Here is an 18,519-nt window from a genome sequence, read left to right as displayed (position 1 = left end):
CATCTTCGTGAACAAAACAATATCAATTTCGTGGAGGCAGCACGCAAAATTACGGAACTCCGTCGACTGACGAAAAACGCTATATATTCAGATTTTGTATTAGGAATAGTTCTTCATGAAGCATAAGGCCATCGGAAGACGTAATATCCTGGAATGGGAAATAAGGGACAAATAAAGGTGCTCCTTAAACCTGTCCGAAAATGGATATGCACGTATTCCAGTTTTTTTCTTTAATTCATAACTGACTGATTTCATTTCATATATTTCTTTATTACCATTAATCTTTTTTTAGTTACTTCACCACACAATCACCAAATGTTTGTTAACTCTATAAGTTCTAATTACTAGTTCAATGTTTTGGAACTTTCCCTCCCAAACTTTACTTATCCGAAACAAAATTTCTATGACCTTATTAAGTCTATTGGGATCTTCGCTAAATCATGATACACATATTCATCTCTAACCATCTTCGTGTTTATAAGTATGTCAATATCTGTAATAACGTTGATTTTAAAATATTAAGGTTATAAGCTCTTTAATAAGAACCTAACTGCTGTAACTTGTGATCTTGTGCCTAATGGTATATAACCGACCGGACCAAATGACTCACGATTCCGTACGAGTAGTCTAGAATCCCTACCGGTTCTTTTTCCCGTCCGACCCTGCATGTTGAGTCCAGAACACCAATCATGAATTTCAAACATATTGGGTTTATATAGAAAACAAACAGATTACATCACACTACAAAATAGGATATAACATTTGTACAAGATCAAGACAAAAAGTGGCTGTGAACGTGGGAGACGGTAATCAAATAACTGAGTATAACAGTAAATCGTATAATAATAATCTATAGTCAGAATGAGTTTTGTGGAGATTTTAGTAAATTTCACAGGTTGAAATCATGAGTCAGTTGAAGCTAGACCACCATTGAAAACCTGGAAGCACTGGACGGCTGTTTCGTCCTAGTATGGGACTCCTCGGCAGTGCGCATCCACGAATCCGCCCCCTGCGGGATTCGAACCCAGGACCTACTGGCTTCGCGCGCGAGCATAAATATTCTCTTCAAATGATTTATGTTAGAAAAACAAAAGAATAATGACTTTTATTCATTACATAAGCATTAAGTCAATCTGTTTATATGATAAGTAAAGAAACAATGAATAGTTATAAAGTTTGATCATATTCACTAATAGAACAAAGTCTTGTTTAATGTACTTTAATCGAATTGATTTCATTGTTTAATTATGAATGGAATCATTGAAAACAATTGAACTATTCATAGATTGCATAAACCTTCATGTTAACTATCTGAAAATGTTTTATAATTAGCAAAATAATCAAGACAATAAATATCAAGTTATTTACTTATTGTCATGGTGGAAATTGTTATTGATCATAGAAAACGTTTTAAAGAAGTGAGTGTTTAAGAAATTTCTTGTTAATCTATTTGATATTGTTTATGATTGAGATCATGAACCGATTGATGTTAGACTATCGTTGGAAACCTGCGAGCACTGGACGGCCATTTCGTTCTATTGTGGGACTCTTCAGCAGTGCGCATCCACGATCCCACATGCGGGATTTCAATGGTGTTCCTATAATCATCAATTCATAATCTCAGTCATAAAATGACTTTATGTTAGTCTTGTCTTTTTGTACTATTCATGTTAAATCGATTGTGTTGCAATATGTCTATTGTTGCGAATGGTTCAGCATCATGTTCACTGTGCTGAGATGTTAGAGGTCTAGAGGTAGTTACTATGATATCCTATATTAATGTTTCATCTTCTTTGATACTTATTAGAAAATCACAAAATTAACACAGGTAGTTTCTGTTCCATTTTGAGATCACTTACGATTATTTTAAATTTCGAATAACTAGAAGATATCTCCTGAAACTAGTGAACAGCTCAAAAATTCATCCCAAAACACTTTACCAATAATGATTCCCTCAAGTAGTTGAAAGAAAGAGAGAGAAAAACGAGAAGTATTCAGGAAACATTTGGAATTTCAGTGAGATAATACTATAGTTGGCAAATCCGTGTACATTATCATTACTATAATCCTGAGAGTATGTAACAAAAACAGCCAACTAGGAAAGAAAGTAACCTATTGGATTACAATGAAAGATAATGGGATAGTATTATTACAATTAATGACTTTATTCAATATTATATATATAGGATTCTCAGCACAAGGTATTTCAACAAGTTTCTTTTACAAAGAAAAAAACAATAAAAAATAGAGGAAAAAGGTGAAAGGATCTGGAACTATACAACTTTCCAAATTAAAAACATGTTTAAGAATACAGGTTATTGACTAGGTTGACTCTAACAACCTGCTTGTCACAGAGTATATTTGCTAAGTAAGGTATTGTAGAACTTTTATGCTTTTGCTTGCGTGCATGAATTTTAATGTTATTACATCTCGTTCTACCAGAAAATATAGAAGGAGAAAGATATGAGTGAAGGGAATGGTTGGTATCTGATAAGATAACACCTGCCAGGAATTTGCAAGACTTTAGATGTCTATGCACAACCATATTAATGATGACTTCGAAAGTCTGACCACACAGCCTGCTATCTTCCTTCAGCACTCTTCACAATACAACAGTCTTTTCTCGAAAGCCCGAGAAAGAATAATGGAGAACAGTAAACAATAATAGGTAATATGCGAGAATTGGTAAAATGTAGGAGTCAGAGGGAAAACTTTCTTCGATAGCAATAAAACATGAGAAGACCAAGAGAGATCAGAGGAGAAAGTAACACTAAGATAACCGACCTTTGACACTGTGTTTGTCAAAGAGTCTCTCATAGCACAAGCATTATGGGATCCCAAAATTGTGTTTAGATGTCGTTCATGTTTCATTCTCAAGTTAACAGCTTGACATTTAGACGGATTAAGTATGAGTTGGAAACAAGTTTCTGAGGACGTTTTCACTTGTTAGAACTATCATTTACTAATAAAAGTAAAACACCCGAATAAATGAACTCCTTCCCAGAGGTTTTAACTATCAACCATCAGGGGAGAAAATGGAATATGAAAATAGGTCGAATAAGAAAAATTGTCTTCTTAAATATTTCATGTATATGTACGATATTTATCCATACTTCTTCTTCTAACCTTTCATTAATAGATAAGATCTCATGCTTACAATCACAAAATTGTCCGGTTTAATTCACGATCAGGAAATAATTCATTGAATCAATCTACAATAAATAAAGATCCTCCAGAGGAGAAATCTAATGAATCAACTGTATACAATCAATACTGGTCAACAAATGATTTACTGTCTTTTGAATGTGGCAGTAATGATAATGAAAAATGGCACCATTCAAATGAAACTGAATATCATAGAGCTAACCTTGATGATAGATTAGGTGTTAATTTTAATTCTGGAATATTTGATTGGTCTCAAAGTGAATCTTGGTTAATGTAAGATGTGATGACTAGTAATGTTAGTTGCTTTATTTTATATTACTTATAAGTAGTTAAAAAACTTTAATTACAATTATTCGAATTCACTTACTCTGAAGGGCCTAACTCATTGATATTTAGGACTAGATAGAAGCACTCATCTAAGATCCATAATAATCATTTCATTTGGTACAGTATAGCAACTCAGGTGCAGTCGAGTTTGTTCACATTTAATTCGGTTCAGTCATTTTGTTAACTTAATAACGAACTAAGTCATCCGTACAACAACAACTTATCTATATCATTGTATCTTTATTATTGTTGCGAATGTATGAACATGTATGCTTGAGCATTGCTTACTGCCTATGCATTTATTCACGCTGCTAGCCTTAATACTAACCGCTTAATTGATTCGATGATTCATTCATTTCACTATTTATATATATGTCCATGTAATTCATGTTCATTGCTCTCTCTCGCTTAATTGTACTCGCTTACTCGTACTCATATTAGCTGACTCACTCGCTCTCTCGCTTGCCTGCTTGCCTTTCGGCACAACTCTTTCATGCTTGTTTGACGTACCTGTAATTTTGGATATCTGTGTGTGGTCCCATAATAAACATAAACAACACTTCTTATTCGCCTTCTGATTAATATACCGTTGGGGCGTTATCTAGTGACGGTTGTCAAGACGAACTGTATACGAAGTTTAAGGATTATGTTGAATACCGACCACCACAACAGATTAGTGGTTACCTAGATAAAACGGATAGATATTGGACTTTAACGTTATTGTGTACATTAACAACAGGACAAAAGTATAACCAGTTTGAAAAGTCCCAAACAGAATGCAATACAGATCCTGGAGTTTTCTGTTAACTAGAATCCAACAATATTAATGAATTCATTTGTTTTAGAGTTCTAACATGGTTATATCAGTTGACATAAAAAAATACTATGTAGGTGAGTCTGCTTTCATGAAAGAAGTAAACAAAGTTATACTGTCAAGTTAACCGGGATTACAATGATGAAAGCTAAATGAAATGTCTACCAAATCGTTTAACACTTGAGAAGGTTTTGAACTTACTTTTATTTGAAGAGAAAAGAAATGTTTTTCACGACAGTGAACGACCATAATCCTCATACGAAATCAAAATATCACAAAGTGTTTATCTTTTCCAGTACAAATTTTATCTGTAATAATGAAGATTGTTCAGTTAGTTTTATTGAAACCTACGAACTACAAGAATTCAAAATGTTTATTTGATTTTCATGGCTTCTACTAGGTAGACTCTTGTGTTTAAACATTGGCCAGACAATTTCAAAGTGATTTTCAGTGTTTTCAATTCTAATGATACTGTACATTTAGAATTGAAAATTAGGGAACAAATCGGTTAACCAGTGTAATGCTATTCAGTGATAATTCTATATTTCAGTGTAAAGACTATATATATAATCTGTGCTATATCCGGAAGTGAATAAATGAATGGTAACCGTGAGGAATTACTTATGGATTAATATTATACATATATCCTTATTATATGACTATTAAGTAACTACATTATATGTATATTCATATTCCCTTCATTACAAGCTTTATTTTGACCCATAGGCTATTATTATACGATTTACCGTTCTTATGTTATGCCTGGTCTCCTACATTCACAGCCACATTTTGTCTTGATCTTGTACAAATGCTATTTTCTGTTATATGGTGTGATGTAGTCTAAATTAGCTTATATATAAACCCAGTATGTTTGAAATATATGATTCGTAACGCGGAGACTAAGATTAACGTTTTGGAATAATAAGCAGGGATAGGCAGAAAAAAAAAACAATCAAAACTCTAAGTTGCTCGTACCGATGTATGGATCATTAGTTTGATCGCCTAAGTCAGTGTATCTAAAATTGACAATCGTGTTTCGTGATAGTCGTATAAGCTAAAGACATAACAATCTGTTTATTCAAAGTAAAGTATCATTTATGAACTTAAATGTTTCGATCATAAAAACTAGGTGTTCTCTTAATGAAGTAATTTAATATTTTCATCCTTAAAATACTTCATATGATCTATTTAGGTATGAATAAGATTGTTAAGTCGTAAACTATGGGGGGGGAATAATATCCAAGTGACATGTCTATATAAAAAATTAATAGCCAATAAAATCCAATATTGAAAGAGAATAATATTAGGCTATACTCACAAAACTCCTAGATATTGTTGTAAATTATATCGTGAAAACACTACATGACAAACCATAATGGAATCCTGAATGTTGTATACCAAATGAATATATGTATATGTTCACCGGGTAGTATAGTAGTGTGGTGTGTGCTACTTATATTGACATAAGTAGTATATGATGTTAGTCGTGAACAGAAGGTCTGACAGCAAAGAGACAAGAGGATCGAACAGTAAAGAATGGAAACAGGATGCAATTTGTATGAAAATGAAAGAACAATGAAGTCTGAGTCATTTTGAGACAATTGGTGGACATTTTGCAAATTAAACATTTTATTTATGACTGTTAGATTTTATTAACAAGTCCTATAATTGTGTGCTAAATACATTCGATTATCTCCACTGGTGTTCTTGTTCACTACAGTAGTAGTGGCCAGTTTCATAGTTGTCTAATTCTTTCAATTTTATCGATGAAGTTGAAATATGGTCCCCAGTTTAAATTATTCAACATCTAATATGCTATGTTGAAATGTTAGGTAGTAAGAGATACTTTACATGAAACTTCGTACCTAGGTTTCGCGTTAGTTGACGTTCATCATTAATAGTTCAATGGAAGCCTACCAGATCGTTGAGCTGAGGGATACAGATATCAGTTTTCTCAAGATTCTAAGTATTTCATGTGGACACTAAAATAATGTAGAGTAATCTTTATTAACAAACCAATCTACTTACTGAACATAGCTCACTAACATATATCTAACTTATTGTATAGAAATAGGATCTTTATAGGCTTTGAATGATTCTAATCAACATTATAACATGTTCAATGAAATGTAAGCATATACACCACATATTTCTATCTAATTTGAATATTACTTCTCTTTCTTGTTTTAATTTTCTTTAGTGTCCAAAATGCTATAATAAATACCATTCTTTGTAAACCAAATCTAGATATCAGTGAAGCTGTCAGAAATATGAGGTACGTTCAATTGTTGTTCATTTATAATTTTGAACAATATACAATAGCTCAACAATGATAACAAGTCATTATTGTAGAGCTAGTAGTTCATTGCATTTAGTTCTATTATCATTGGATAGTAACAATAAGGTCTGTTTTCGTTTCTTTACATGACTGCTCTAGGAATCATAACTTTATCTTATTTAATATGAAAAACTTATATATACCTTCAAAATGTTTACAATCTTTGTCAACTGTTTCGTGTTGATTACACGAAAAGAATAAAATAAAAATATGTCTTATTTGATCATAAACCAGATTTTTAACAAGTCCCGGGTTCGATCCTTTTATGGTTTGTGGCTGTATATTGCTAATGAAGATTATACTAGGACAAGACAGTTGTTTAGTAGTCCCTAGTTTCCACAGGGTAACTCAAGTGAAATCAATCACATACACATAACTTTTGAAGTAAAATTAAGATTTCAAATCTTATAGCTCATTGAAAACTTCATTTAATCTATATCGTTAAAGTTTGTTACAATCAAGCGAGTGTTAATATTGATCATTCCAAAGAAATTTTTATCTGAATGTGAGTTTGTGAAGATTGTAGTAATTTTTAATAGTTGAATTCATGAGTCGATTAAAGCTAGACCACCATGGAAAACCTGGAAACATTGGATAGTCGTATCGTTCTAGTATACGACTAGTGGAGATCAGTCATGTCTATTGTGAGGTAATTACTCACCGAAGACAATGGTAGACAGCAGCGTTATATCGTGGATTGGTTGAAGTTAGACATTACCACCATTGAATACCGGCTCAGTGGTCTTGAGTTTAAGCGTTCGCGTGCGGGATCGTGGATGCGCACTGATTAGGAGTCCCACAGTAGAGCAAAACGAACGTTCAGTGCTTTCAGGTTTCCCATGGTGGTCTAGCTTTAATAGACTCAGGAATTTAACTATTAAATCTTTATCTGTTTTAAATCATATTGATGATTCCATGGGAATTGATGAATATTGATTGTTGTTTTCATTTAGACAACTGGTAAACTCTGGAATTGAAACATCTACTATTATTGAATATTGTGATGTAAGTTGAACAAATCATTAATGCCCGTGATAAAACCTCTTAGATATGTACACAAACATCATTAGACATGAAAACATAAATACGCAAGCTGTTTAGTACCTTAAATTCATCAACCTTGATTTTCGCAACTGAAATTTTAAAATCATAGTTCATTTGTAGTATAATTTAGTTTGTCCCTAGTGATTAGTCAAGTTTCAGAAGCACTGTTCCCTCATTACATAACCAAGTAGAAAATGAAAGGTTATTCAGAAGTCTTAGTTGAGTTTATTATCCATTTACTATACATCAGTAAGGATCATTAATTCTTTAAATATATAATTTGTAATTTAGATGTTACTATACAAACCAACGATTAACAATTTTCAACTTCGGTTACTGGTATGTGCATTGAAATATAAGTACCACCCATAATTCTTCAACTAAGAAATGAATGGAGTACTAAACAACTTTGGGATTTACAAGACAGTAAGAGTTTGCTTATGATGAAAAAGACTACACTTGCCTTATTAGCTAACTAATGGTTGTCAAAAAATTGTTTTTTTTTTTTATAAATTATATTCAGATCATCATTTTATGCCATGGCAAGTGTTCAAACTAATATTTGTAAGGTTTTGTATTCTTCCATTGTCAATGTTAAATATCCATAAATGATTAGTCTCTGTGTGTACATGTACGTCTTGAAAGAACTGCTGTGATAATGTCATTTAATCACAAGTTTATTGACGGACTAGGACACGTCAGATGGATTTGTCTGGATATCACTTTTCACACTGAGACTCCAGTTCAATGATTTTAGTTTTAAACGACAACGCATTGTTTTCTGAGGTAGTGAGTACTGAATTCTTAGCACTGTGTTCAGGTCTCAGTGTGAAGATAATCACTGAGATGTACCTATTTGATGTATCTCAACTAGAATGAAACGCGCTTTATGTATTCCATTGCTAGCGACCATTACATTTTACTGTAAATATTTATTACTTTAGCTATTGATATTGTGGCGTGTACTACTGATGTCGAAAAAGATAGGTAGTATGCACCAACAATCGAATGTGAAATGCCTGGAGGTAGAGGGTTAAGAAAATCAAAGAGAAGAGAACGATAATAGAGAGTGACTGTTTTGGAAACGAAGGAACGATAAAGTTTGAGATTATTTATGGATATTTTACAAATGAAGAATTTACTGTTTGGATCTCAGATATTCTGTAATGTTGTATGAAAATGCATTAGGTTGTCCCCACTTGTGTTCTCGTTTACTACAATATGATTAAATAAGTGAATAAAGAAACTAGTAATAGAATGAGGTGAAAAACATGAATGAATAATAAGTCCAAGGTACTAATATCATGGAATTATTGTTAGGTCCCGATAAACATAATGAATGTTAACTTTGGGATCCTTTTATGGACCAATACTTAACGTAGATTTTTATCGTATAATTGTTAAGTAACTAAACTATTCATATTCATACTCCTCTTATTATAAACTTTATTTTGACCTATGAACCACTATTATACGTTTTACCATTCTTGAATTATGCCCTGTCTATTAGTCACTGTCTCCAACATTCACAGCCACATTTGGCCAAATCTTGTACAAATGTTGTTTTACATTTTATGCTACGTTGTGGTCTGTTTGATTGGTATATAAACTCAGTATGTTTGAAATATAAGGATTCGTATTGCAGAGGCTGAGACTGGTGTTCTGGACTTAACTGGGTGGGCTAGGCGGAAAGCAGGACCAATCAGGACTATAGGCTGCTCGCACGTGTTTTACGCGTCCTTGGTCCGATCGATTGGCGGCTTTGGGTTATAACAATTATCAGAAGATATAGCATGATCTATGACTATGAAGGTTCATATAATAAAGCGAACATACAACATTTTATAAACATATTACATCAAAGTAAGATTAAAAAACGATAAATTTTTTGAATGATTGGTTCGAATACAAAACAAATTATCTACTGAAACTATTCAAATTATCGTTATGTTCTAAGGTCCACTTGATCATGAGTAGACCTGGAAGCACGGACAGGTGATGTATCTACACTCTCCTCGTTCATCAACTAGGTAGTGGTTGGAACTAATTTAGAAGTTCAGAAATTTCAACTTTATCGAACAATATTCTAAGATGATGATATCTAGCTAAAACCGACTTCTTATCAATCATATATCCAGATGACAAGAAATGGATTATATATTGAATTAGACGATATTGTATTTAACTAGATTCATAGTTGCTTAGGGAAGTGTTGTGTCGTGAGGGCGGAATAGAGGACAGCGGATTATCGATCGGATCAATGACACGTAAACTACGTACGTACGGCCTAGAATCTTGATTGTTCCCGCCTCCCTGTCTAGCCCAGCCAGTTGAGTCCAGAACGCAAGTCTTAGCCTCTGAGATATGGATCATTATATTTCAGACATACTCTATTTATATACCAATCAACCAGACCACATCGTACCATAAAATAGAAAACAACATTTGTACAATATTTGACAAGTGAAATAAATATTGACCAATAGGAAATGTCCATTTAAAGTCCAAGGACACCATTAGACTTAACATGATAATTACTGGTATATTTTTCCGAACATCCTAACAGGAAGTCTTTTATTATGCTAAATTTTTGCACTAAATAATTTATCTTACAATATTGTTTGAATTTCACTAGAAAAAGGTGTTACGTAACACTATGCGTACTCTTCGCAGACCGTTGGAAAAGTTAAATGGTAGGTCAAGTAATCATTGGTTACATTGAAAACGTTTTGGTTGAAATAGTTATGAAAGTCTGTTAACTTACTTGTAAAGGGGAATATCAAAAAGATATCAAGTTAACACAGGGTACTGTCATGAGTTTTGTGAATTGAAGCTTATTTCTACTTGATTATACATTTTAGATTGTAAAGTGAATACAATATAGGAAAGTAGAATTTACTCTGTCTATCGAGTGTTAATTACACGATACACTAAATGATAAGATTGTTTAATGGAATACAAGTAGAAAAGCTTAAATGAAGTCCAACAATCTCCACAAACCGTACAAAAAATTATAATGTGCTTACTAGTGAGCAGCTTTGAGAGGAGATTTTCGGAGTTCGAATGAGAAGCCGTGATAAGTGGAGCTGATCTCTGTCGGTTGTGAGATAGATACCCATCGAAGACGATAGTCGTGCGATGTAGTGGATTATTCGACGTTAAACACCAATACTATTGAATGCTTACTCAAAAGTTTGGAGGTTAGGCGTTTGCGCGAGACTGAAGGTTGTGCACTGATTCTCGCATTCAGGATTGTGGGTGGGCACTAATGAGGAGTCTAATACTAGGAAGAGATAGCCATCCAGTGCTTCCAGGCTTTCATTAAAAAGTAGTATGCTTCGAATAACATCTATGACTTTATATATCATTTTATCACGTACTTGTATTTTACTTTCCTTATTAATAAATACAATTGTTTTTTGAAAATTTCAGGCAATGAATTGATCAGTGAACTAATAAGAATTTGGAAATATTATATAAATTATAGTTATCCTATAATTTTATTAATATTCACTACAGTGTCAGTGAGTTGTTCTTTTATTGAAATTAGTAGTATTAGTAGATAGTTTTTAAAATTTCTTTCATAAATGTATATTTTACTGATAAACCAACCAGATTTAAAGACGGCGGTTTATGAATATTTAAGCGCGAAATTCAAAAGCACGATAACAAATATCATATGCCTTATTAGGAACTATTATGGAGAACACCAACCCAATCACACGTGATGGAGAAGCACTGGAAAATGTAGAATCTCACACGTATCCGATCAGCATCATCGATGAATAAGGAGGATCAGATGCAGACGTCAAGGCAAGGATTGGCAAAGCAAGGGCCGCATTCCTAAAATTGAAGAATATTTGCAACTCAAAACAACTTCCAACCAACCAATATCAAACTCACAATCTTCAATACGAACGTTAAGGCAGTTCTACTGTATGGAGCTGAGACTTGAAGAACAACAACCATCATCAAAAAGGTGCAAGTATTTATAAATGGCTGTCTACGCAAAATACTCAATATCCGTTGGCCGGATACCATCAGCAACAGCCTATTGTGGGAGAGAACAAACCAGATTCCAATTGAAGAGGAAATTATTAAAAGACTCTGGAAGTGGATAGGACATACATTACGGAAATCACCAAACTGCATCACGAAGTAAGCACTAACTTAGAATCCTGAAGAGAATTGGAAATGAGGAAGGCCAGATAACACATTACGTGGGGAAATAGAAGCAGATATGAAAGGATGAATAACAACTAGAAAGAGCCGTGAAAAATTTTCCAGGACAGGGTTGGATGGAAAGACTGCTGGTGATCGGCCTGTGCTAAATTCTAAAAAATGATAATGAGAAATTGATTATAGAAAACAACTTGTATTAAAATGCGATTGTAATATTTCAAAACAATTCATAAGTAATTTAAGGTAACCTATGCATGTTGATAAGGTTTAAAATGAAGAATGTAGACAATTCTTGTCTACATAAGTGTTTTTATCAATATGACTACAAAGTGTTCTTCTATGATTATTTAATCAATTAACGCTAATCATAAATGTTACTTAAACTCTTAACTCAATATCCTGGTTCCAACTTTGATAGTTTTCAGTTACTTATATCCTAACTGACTAAAAATTAGCCTTATTTTTAATAATCATTTTAGGAGTTACTGAAGTTCTCTGATGACATTTAAGTTTTCTACATTTAGTGAGTGATAATTACCATGTGCTCACTAGTGACTAGCTTCGTGAAATTAATTCTCGAAGTTCTAGTGAGAAGCCGTGACCAGTGCAGCTAATTCGTGTCGGGTAGAGACAGGTATTTACCTCAGTACAATGGAAGGTGATCGCTCAATTTCATGGATCGGTTGAGCTTAGATATTAACACCGTCGGATGCCAGCTCAGTGGTTCAGTATATTAAGCGTTTGCGAGCGAGACTGAAGGCTCCGGGTTCAAATCCCGCGAACGGGATCGTGGATGGGCACTTTTGAAGAGTCCCAAAATAGGACGAAATGGCCGTCCAGTGCTTTCAGGTTTTCTATGGCGGTCTACGTTCAATTGACTCATGATCTCAACCATTGAAATTACTATAATATCCACAATACTTTCTAAGATAATCATTTGTTGAGTAATAGAAGAAGAATAATCTTACATTCACTAGAGAGGGAGAAAGCCTCTTTTCTCCTTTCCTTTCTTTTTTTTTGAATAGTGTCACGTTATGTTGGTTCCCTAGATCTAGTTTATTTTCACCTCTGAATGATAAAATATTTGTATTGAATTGGATTATTAAATTGTTTGACAACATTTTGTGTACTTTAAGGTTCCACAAAAAACAACTGAATACATGTTAGGAGCTTCCTTTTTAAAGTATATACTTGAGAGGATGAAAATTGAAGGTGAGTTTCATTTATCTATGTTGTAATATGTAGTATTTGATTTTCATAACGGTTACACAAACTTCTAATGATGTTTGTTTAATTCCTTAGAAATATAAACTATTTCTTGGTCAGTTATTTGTATCTATTATTCAGGCGGATTTCTGATTGATCTATTGTATTACTTTTTGTGACATTAATGTTGATTGTTTACATTATAATATTATGTGATTAGTAATGTTGAATTAATTTTGCCTACAGATGAATTCTCCTCTTATGTCCCTGAACTGTTTCAGAGTTATACTCAAAACACGTAACTAAATATTACGTTACTTAGTTACTTACGCCTTTTACTCCTCGTGGAGGAGCATAGGCCACTCACCAGCACTCTTTCCATCCAACCCTGTCCTGGAAAATTTTTCACGGCTCTTTCTAGTTGTTATTCATCCTTTCATATATGCTTCTATTTCCCCACGTAATGTGTTATTTGGCCTTCCTCATTTCCAATTCTCTTCAGTATTCCAAGTTAGTGCTTGCCTCGTGATGCGGTTCGGTGATTTCCGCAATATATTGCCTATCCATTTCCATCGTCTTTTCCTAATTTCCTCTTCAACTGGAATCTGGTCTGTTCTCTCCGATAATAACCTGGTGCTGATGGTATCCGGCCAATGGATGTTGAGTATCTTGCATAGACAACTACTTATAAATACTTGTAACTTCTTGATGGTTGTTGTAGTTTTCCACGTTTCATCTCCGTACAGTAGAACTACCTTAACGTTTGTATTGAAGATTGTGAGTTTGATATTGGTTGGTTGGAAGTTGTTTTGAGTTGCATATGTTCTTCAATTGTAGGAATGCGGCCCTTGCTTTGCCAATCCTTGCCTTGACGTCTGCATCTGATCCTCCTTATTCATCGATGATGCTGATCGGATACATGTGAGATTCTACATTTTCCAGTGCTTCTCCATCACGTGTGATTGGGTTGGTGTTCTCTGTGTTGCATTTGAGTTTCTTCGTTTTTCACTTGTGTATGTTGAGGCCTACTGATGCAGAGGTTTCTGCTAGTGTATCGCATTTCAAAAAAATCATATCTAACCCTACAAATTACCTATAGGTATTTCCAAAATCTCAGCAGAATTCACGCAGTGTTAGTCACTTACACTAGTAACTTCATTGTAACTTACTCGATATAACTCAATTGAAGCTAAAATGATAAGATAAACATAACGTTTATCACAACTGCTCAGTGTCCAATTGATTGTAGGTTGTGAAATATGGATTTACTTATAAGATGGACGAGTTTTTAGGAGAATCTACAGTAACTGGAGTTTAACCCTACCAACCATAAGACAAATTTCACTAATAGTAATGAGTCATCCAAAGTCAGCAGTTTTCACAGAAGCTTTTACTGACTTTTATATATTAGTGTAATTTCTAAAGGTAGGAATCTTATATTTGTTAATGTTAGAAGCTTCAATTGATCACTGTTGTTTTGCGCATGTGGATTATAAACGGAATGTAGTCACATCACCATTAAGTTACAAGCTAACCACAATTCAACTTTGCTTAAAAGTGCTTTTGACTTAACGTTCAAATGAAGACAATCCCCTCAGAATGCATATGTGCTGAAAAAAGACTGATCAACTGGAGACCTTAGCACCAATAACGGAATGATTCAAGTTTTTACAAATTATTTAAAATTCATCTCGCTTGAACAAAATAATGACTATGTGAACTTATTCGCTCAATGGAAAACACATTGGACATTCGAATAGAGAGACAATAACTTCAAGTCTCCTTGTGAATATCAACAGCATAATCCAATTACATTCAACTGGGGAGTCCTAAATAATACAAAACACACATCTTTAATCTCATTATAGTTTGTAAGCAAACTTGGCTGAGAAATATTATCAAGTTGTCTTTTTATACTTTTTTTCTATAAACAGACATTATCAAGAAACAGAATAACAAAATTAATTCGCATGTTCGACACATGTATTACACAATACTAGTAAGTTTTACCAAAGAGATTAAACAAATTGTTTCATGGGGTTTTGTTCTCTGAGCTGGATAGCGATTCAAATGCCTAAACAGTGAAACTTTTTTCTCCAAGATGAAGAAAAGAAGAAAACGTTATGTAACTCATCGATGAAGTTATATGAAGATAGTGTTTGATTGTAACTTGACTGAAGATTAAAAAAAAATATTTGAAGTATTAAATTTTAATTCAGATGCTTCAACGTATCTTTCTTGTAACAAGTTCTAATGATAATATTGACCAGATGTGTGAAGTTTTGAGCGGATACTATTAAGGAGTTTCAAACTTGGATAAAACTATAGCAACTCACGTGCGATTGAGTTTGTTCTCATTTAACTCAGTTAAGCCCTTTCGTTAACTTATTTAGAGGACAAAGTCCCCCTTACTAATAACAAATTATTGTACCTTTATTATTGTTATGTTTGTATGATGAAATATTATGCTTGAACATTGCTTACCGCATACGCATATATTCATTCTGCTAGCTTTATTATTAGCTGCTTAATTGATTCGATGATCCATTCATTTCCCTATATATATATATATATATGCATCTACCAGTTCACCTGCTCTTGTGGAGCAAGGTACATTTGCCATAGCCAGCGCTCGCTTTCAACTTGGATACGGGAACATATCGCAGCTTGGTTCTATAACGGTGAAAGGAAAGCAGTTAGAAGTTCTATACTTGAACACCTAATCGAATATATATAAACCATTCGGTATTGTGTTCGTAGTAGTTTCATTTTGTGTACCTTTGAATATTTCACTAGACAGATAACATTCATTACGTCATATGAATGATTGATGGCTTATCTTTATTATAATTAGCTTCAAGATTCATGAGAGACTAAACCTTCAATCCGATACGTGAACAATATACACTATACTTTATTATCAGGTTTTTTGATGAAGCACACACATTCTGACTATTCTGAATTATCTGTTGTTTGGTTCGCCTCCCTGTTACTTCATTCATTAGGATGGTCATTTGAAATATGCATCTTTATAAATTCTTGAAAATGACTCGATTCAATACTACATGGTTCATAATGATAGGATTAACCTAGTCATTAAACTTTGAGGCGTAATAAAAATGGGAGCTTTCTGATCTAGATCAATACCTGAAAACTAACTTCTACACATCCTTATTAATTATATATATATATATATATATATATATATATATATATATATATATATATATACTTTAATAATTCATTACAGTTGACTTATTCAAATAATCATATTCATATCTTATAATATTTTTTATCCTAGTGTGAGACTCTTCAACAGTGCGCATCCACCCCCTCCCCCCCGCAAGATTCGAACCAAGGACCTACCAGTCTCACGCGCGAGAGCTTAACGATTAAACCACTGAGCCGGCATCCAAAGGTGTTAATGTCTAACATGTCTATCGTGGATGCGCACTGCTGAGGAGTCCCAGACTAGGACCAAACAACCGTCTAGTGCTTCCAGGTTTCTCATGGTGGTCTAGCTCCGATTGACTCATGATTTAAACCATTGAAATTATTAAAATCTTCACAAAACCCCTTCTGATAATATTTTTTTATTCATAAAAATAAATTACTGAATACAGATTTTTCATCTTTTAGACCTTTTGTTTAGACAAACTTTCAGGTGATAAAATTCAACAATATAATCAATTATTTATGAAGTATATTTTACCTGGAATGGAATTCATAGAAAATCAATAAAAGTGAACATAATTATCTTTAGTTTGTTGCTAAGTTAATTATGTTACTAATAAAAATCATTTTATTTTATAAAAACAAAAAATACAAAACAATAACAGTATGAATTTCCAATGGTAATGATGAGAACGTTTTCAAGCTACCATTAATGGATTTTATCACTCTAGAGAGATTATTAGACATCCAAAATTATATGAGATATTATTCTATATTCGTTTGATATTGATGTGAACAAAGAAACAAGAAGTTTTGACAAACTACGGAAGCTATTTTTTTTTGGGGGGGAGGGACGTTATTTCATTTAATTCAAAGCTTGTAAAACAATGACATTTAATTTTGTCCTTAGTCTATTCTACATAAAATAAGCTTTCGTTTGATGTATGATTCAATGTCATAGCTCTTTTTGTTCCAAAGCTATTGTAATTTAAATATAGTATTTTGTACCCTATTTTCTATACTAAGCCCCAGTTTCGGACATAATTGTATTTTCCTAATTATTGTATGCTGTGGTCATCTATTTATTCATGTATCTTTTTACACTGATCTGAAATCGGGATATAGGGAACCAAATCGGAATTGGGAATAAATCGAGTAGTGTTCCAGTTGACTTGTATTCTCTTACTCGCGTGCTTGTCAGGTGATAGAATAGTTTTCTTCTCTCTACCCCACTTCGAACTCATTCATACTAGCCTCCATGTTAAGCCGGTCAGCCTATCAGGTCAAGGTCTTAATCTAGATTAGACAGGTTATCCTCAGCACCAAAAGTGGGTAGAGAGATCAAGGACATAACAGATATGGATGTAACTTCTTAGATATTCTATTTTAAACTATCTACTAAAATGAGGGTGAGGATTAGAAACGTTTATCCATTGGTGTTTAGAAAGCATTTTCGAGGCGAATGGGAAACTATTTTTGGTGAATTATACAAACATAAGTACATTTTATAAAAACTGTTGGAAGTTGAAACTTAAGTGTACATAAGATAAATAAGAATTCTTTGGCCACATAACAGATGAATGTGTAGTGATAAATGACTCCTTAAAATAAACAGTTTTGTTGAACCTATTTAGTTATGATTGACCGTAATGGATAAAGATACCTGATCAATTACCTTCATCATATAACGTCTTGACTTATGGTGAGACTTTTCTAACACTTTAACTAGCCCCATTGATAAAATCTCACGTTTCAGTATCGTTACCTATAATCAAATATATTCATCTCGTCAACCATCCACTCTTTATTCTTCGTTTGGATTTCGGTAACTTCGTTGAAGATATTTGAAACAACTCGTCTAACTCAGAAGAATTACGGTTGGATTCATTTTAAATAATGCACTCGAGGTCTGTTCAAGTCACAAGACTGTCTTGATTATTCGGAAATATTTGTATATTAGCATGTATTAATAATATATATGGTTCTATGATAAATCATAAGTAGTTGGATTTAAGCGTACATTCAAGGTGACAATACAGCAACAACAACAACGACAGTCAAACGTAACAATAATGAATTCAGTATGGCTGTTCATGTAACATTGTTTTAACCAATAAGAGTATATTCAGCTTGTTGATAATCAAGTTAACCAATGCGAGCCCAAAAACGGGATAACCCTGATTACTAACAAGTAACATAGCCATAAAACAAGGATTTCACAAGCAGTGCTACCAGACTATATCTTAATCAGTGTATCCTTAGTTCAGAA

The 18,519-nt window shown here is 33.3% G+C and overlaps 1 protein-coding gene across 2 annotated transcripts; it reads left to right on the top strand.

The window, feature by feature from the left end:
- Positions 1–1,280: 1,280 nt before the first annotated feature.
- MS3_00009188 (uncharacterized protein) lies at positions 1,281–18,011 on the top strand. 2 transcript variants are annotated; one of them, XM_051217525.1, is made up of 10 exons: positions 1,281–1,418; positions 3,140–3,438; positions 6,507–6,581; positions 7,598–7,937; positions 7,980–8,114; positions 10,324–10,381; positions 11,121–11,212; positions 13,007–13,082; positions 15,011–15,075; positions 16,716–18,011. In XM_051217525.1, the coding sequence occupies exons 1-4, from the start codon at positions 1,377–1,379 to the stop codon at positions 7,656–7,658; spliced, it is 477 nt and encodes a 158-aa protein (XP_051064939.1). In that variant the 5' UTR covers positions 1,281–1,376; the 3' UTR covers positions 7,659–7,937; positions 7,980–8,114; positions 10,324–10,381; positions 11,121–11,212; positions 13,007–13,082; positions 15,011–15,075; positions 16,716–18,011. The 2 variants fall into 2 exon arrangements, with proteins under 2 accessions (XP_051064939.1, XP_051064938.1); XM_051217524.1 differs by lacking the exon at positions 7,980–8,114 and having other exon boundaries at positions 7,598–7,649.
- The last annotated feature ends 508 nt before the right edge of the window (positions 18,012–18,519 follow it).

This window comes from Schistosoma haematobium, chromosome 5 (genome assembly GCF_000699445.3).
Source record: "Schistosoma haematobium chromosome 5, whole genome shotgun sequence".
In the NCBI taxonomy this organism is placed as follows: domain Eukaryota; kingdom Metazoa; phylum Platyhelminthes; class Trematoda; order Strigeidida; family Schistosomatidae; genus Schistosoma; species Schistosoma haematobium.
Note: the sequence above shows the minus strand (reverse complement) of the source record. Positions and strands in the feature narration are given on the sequence as shown.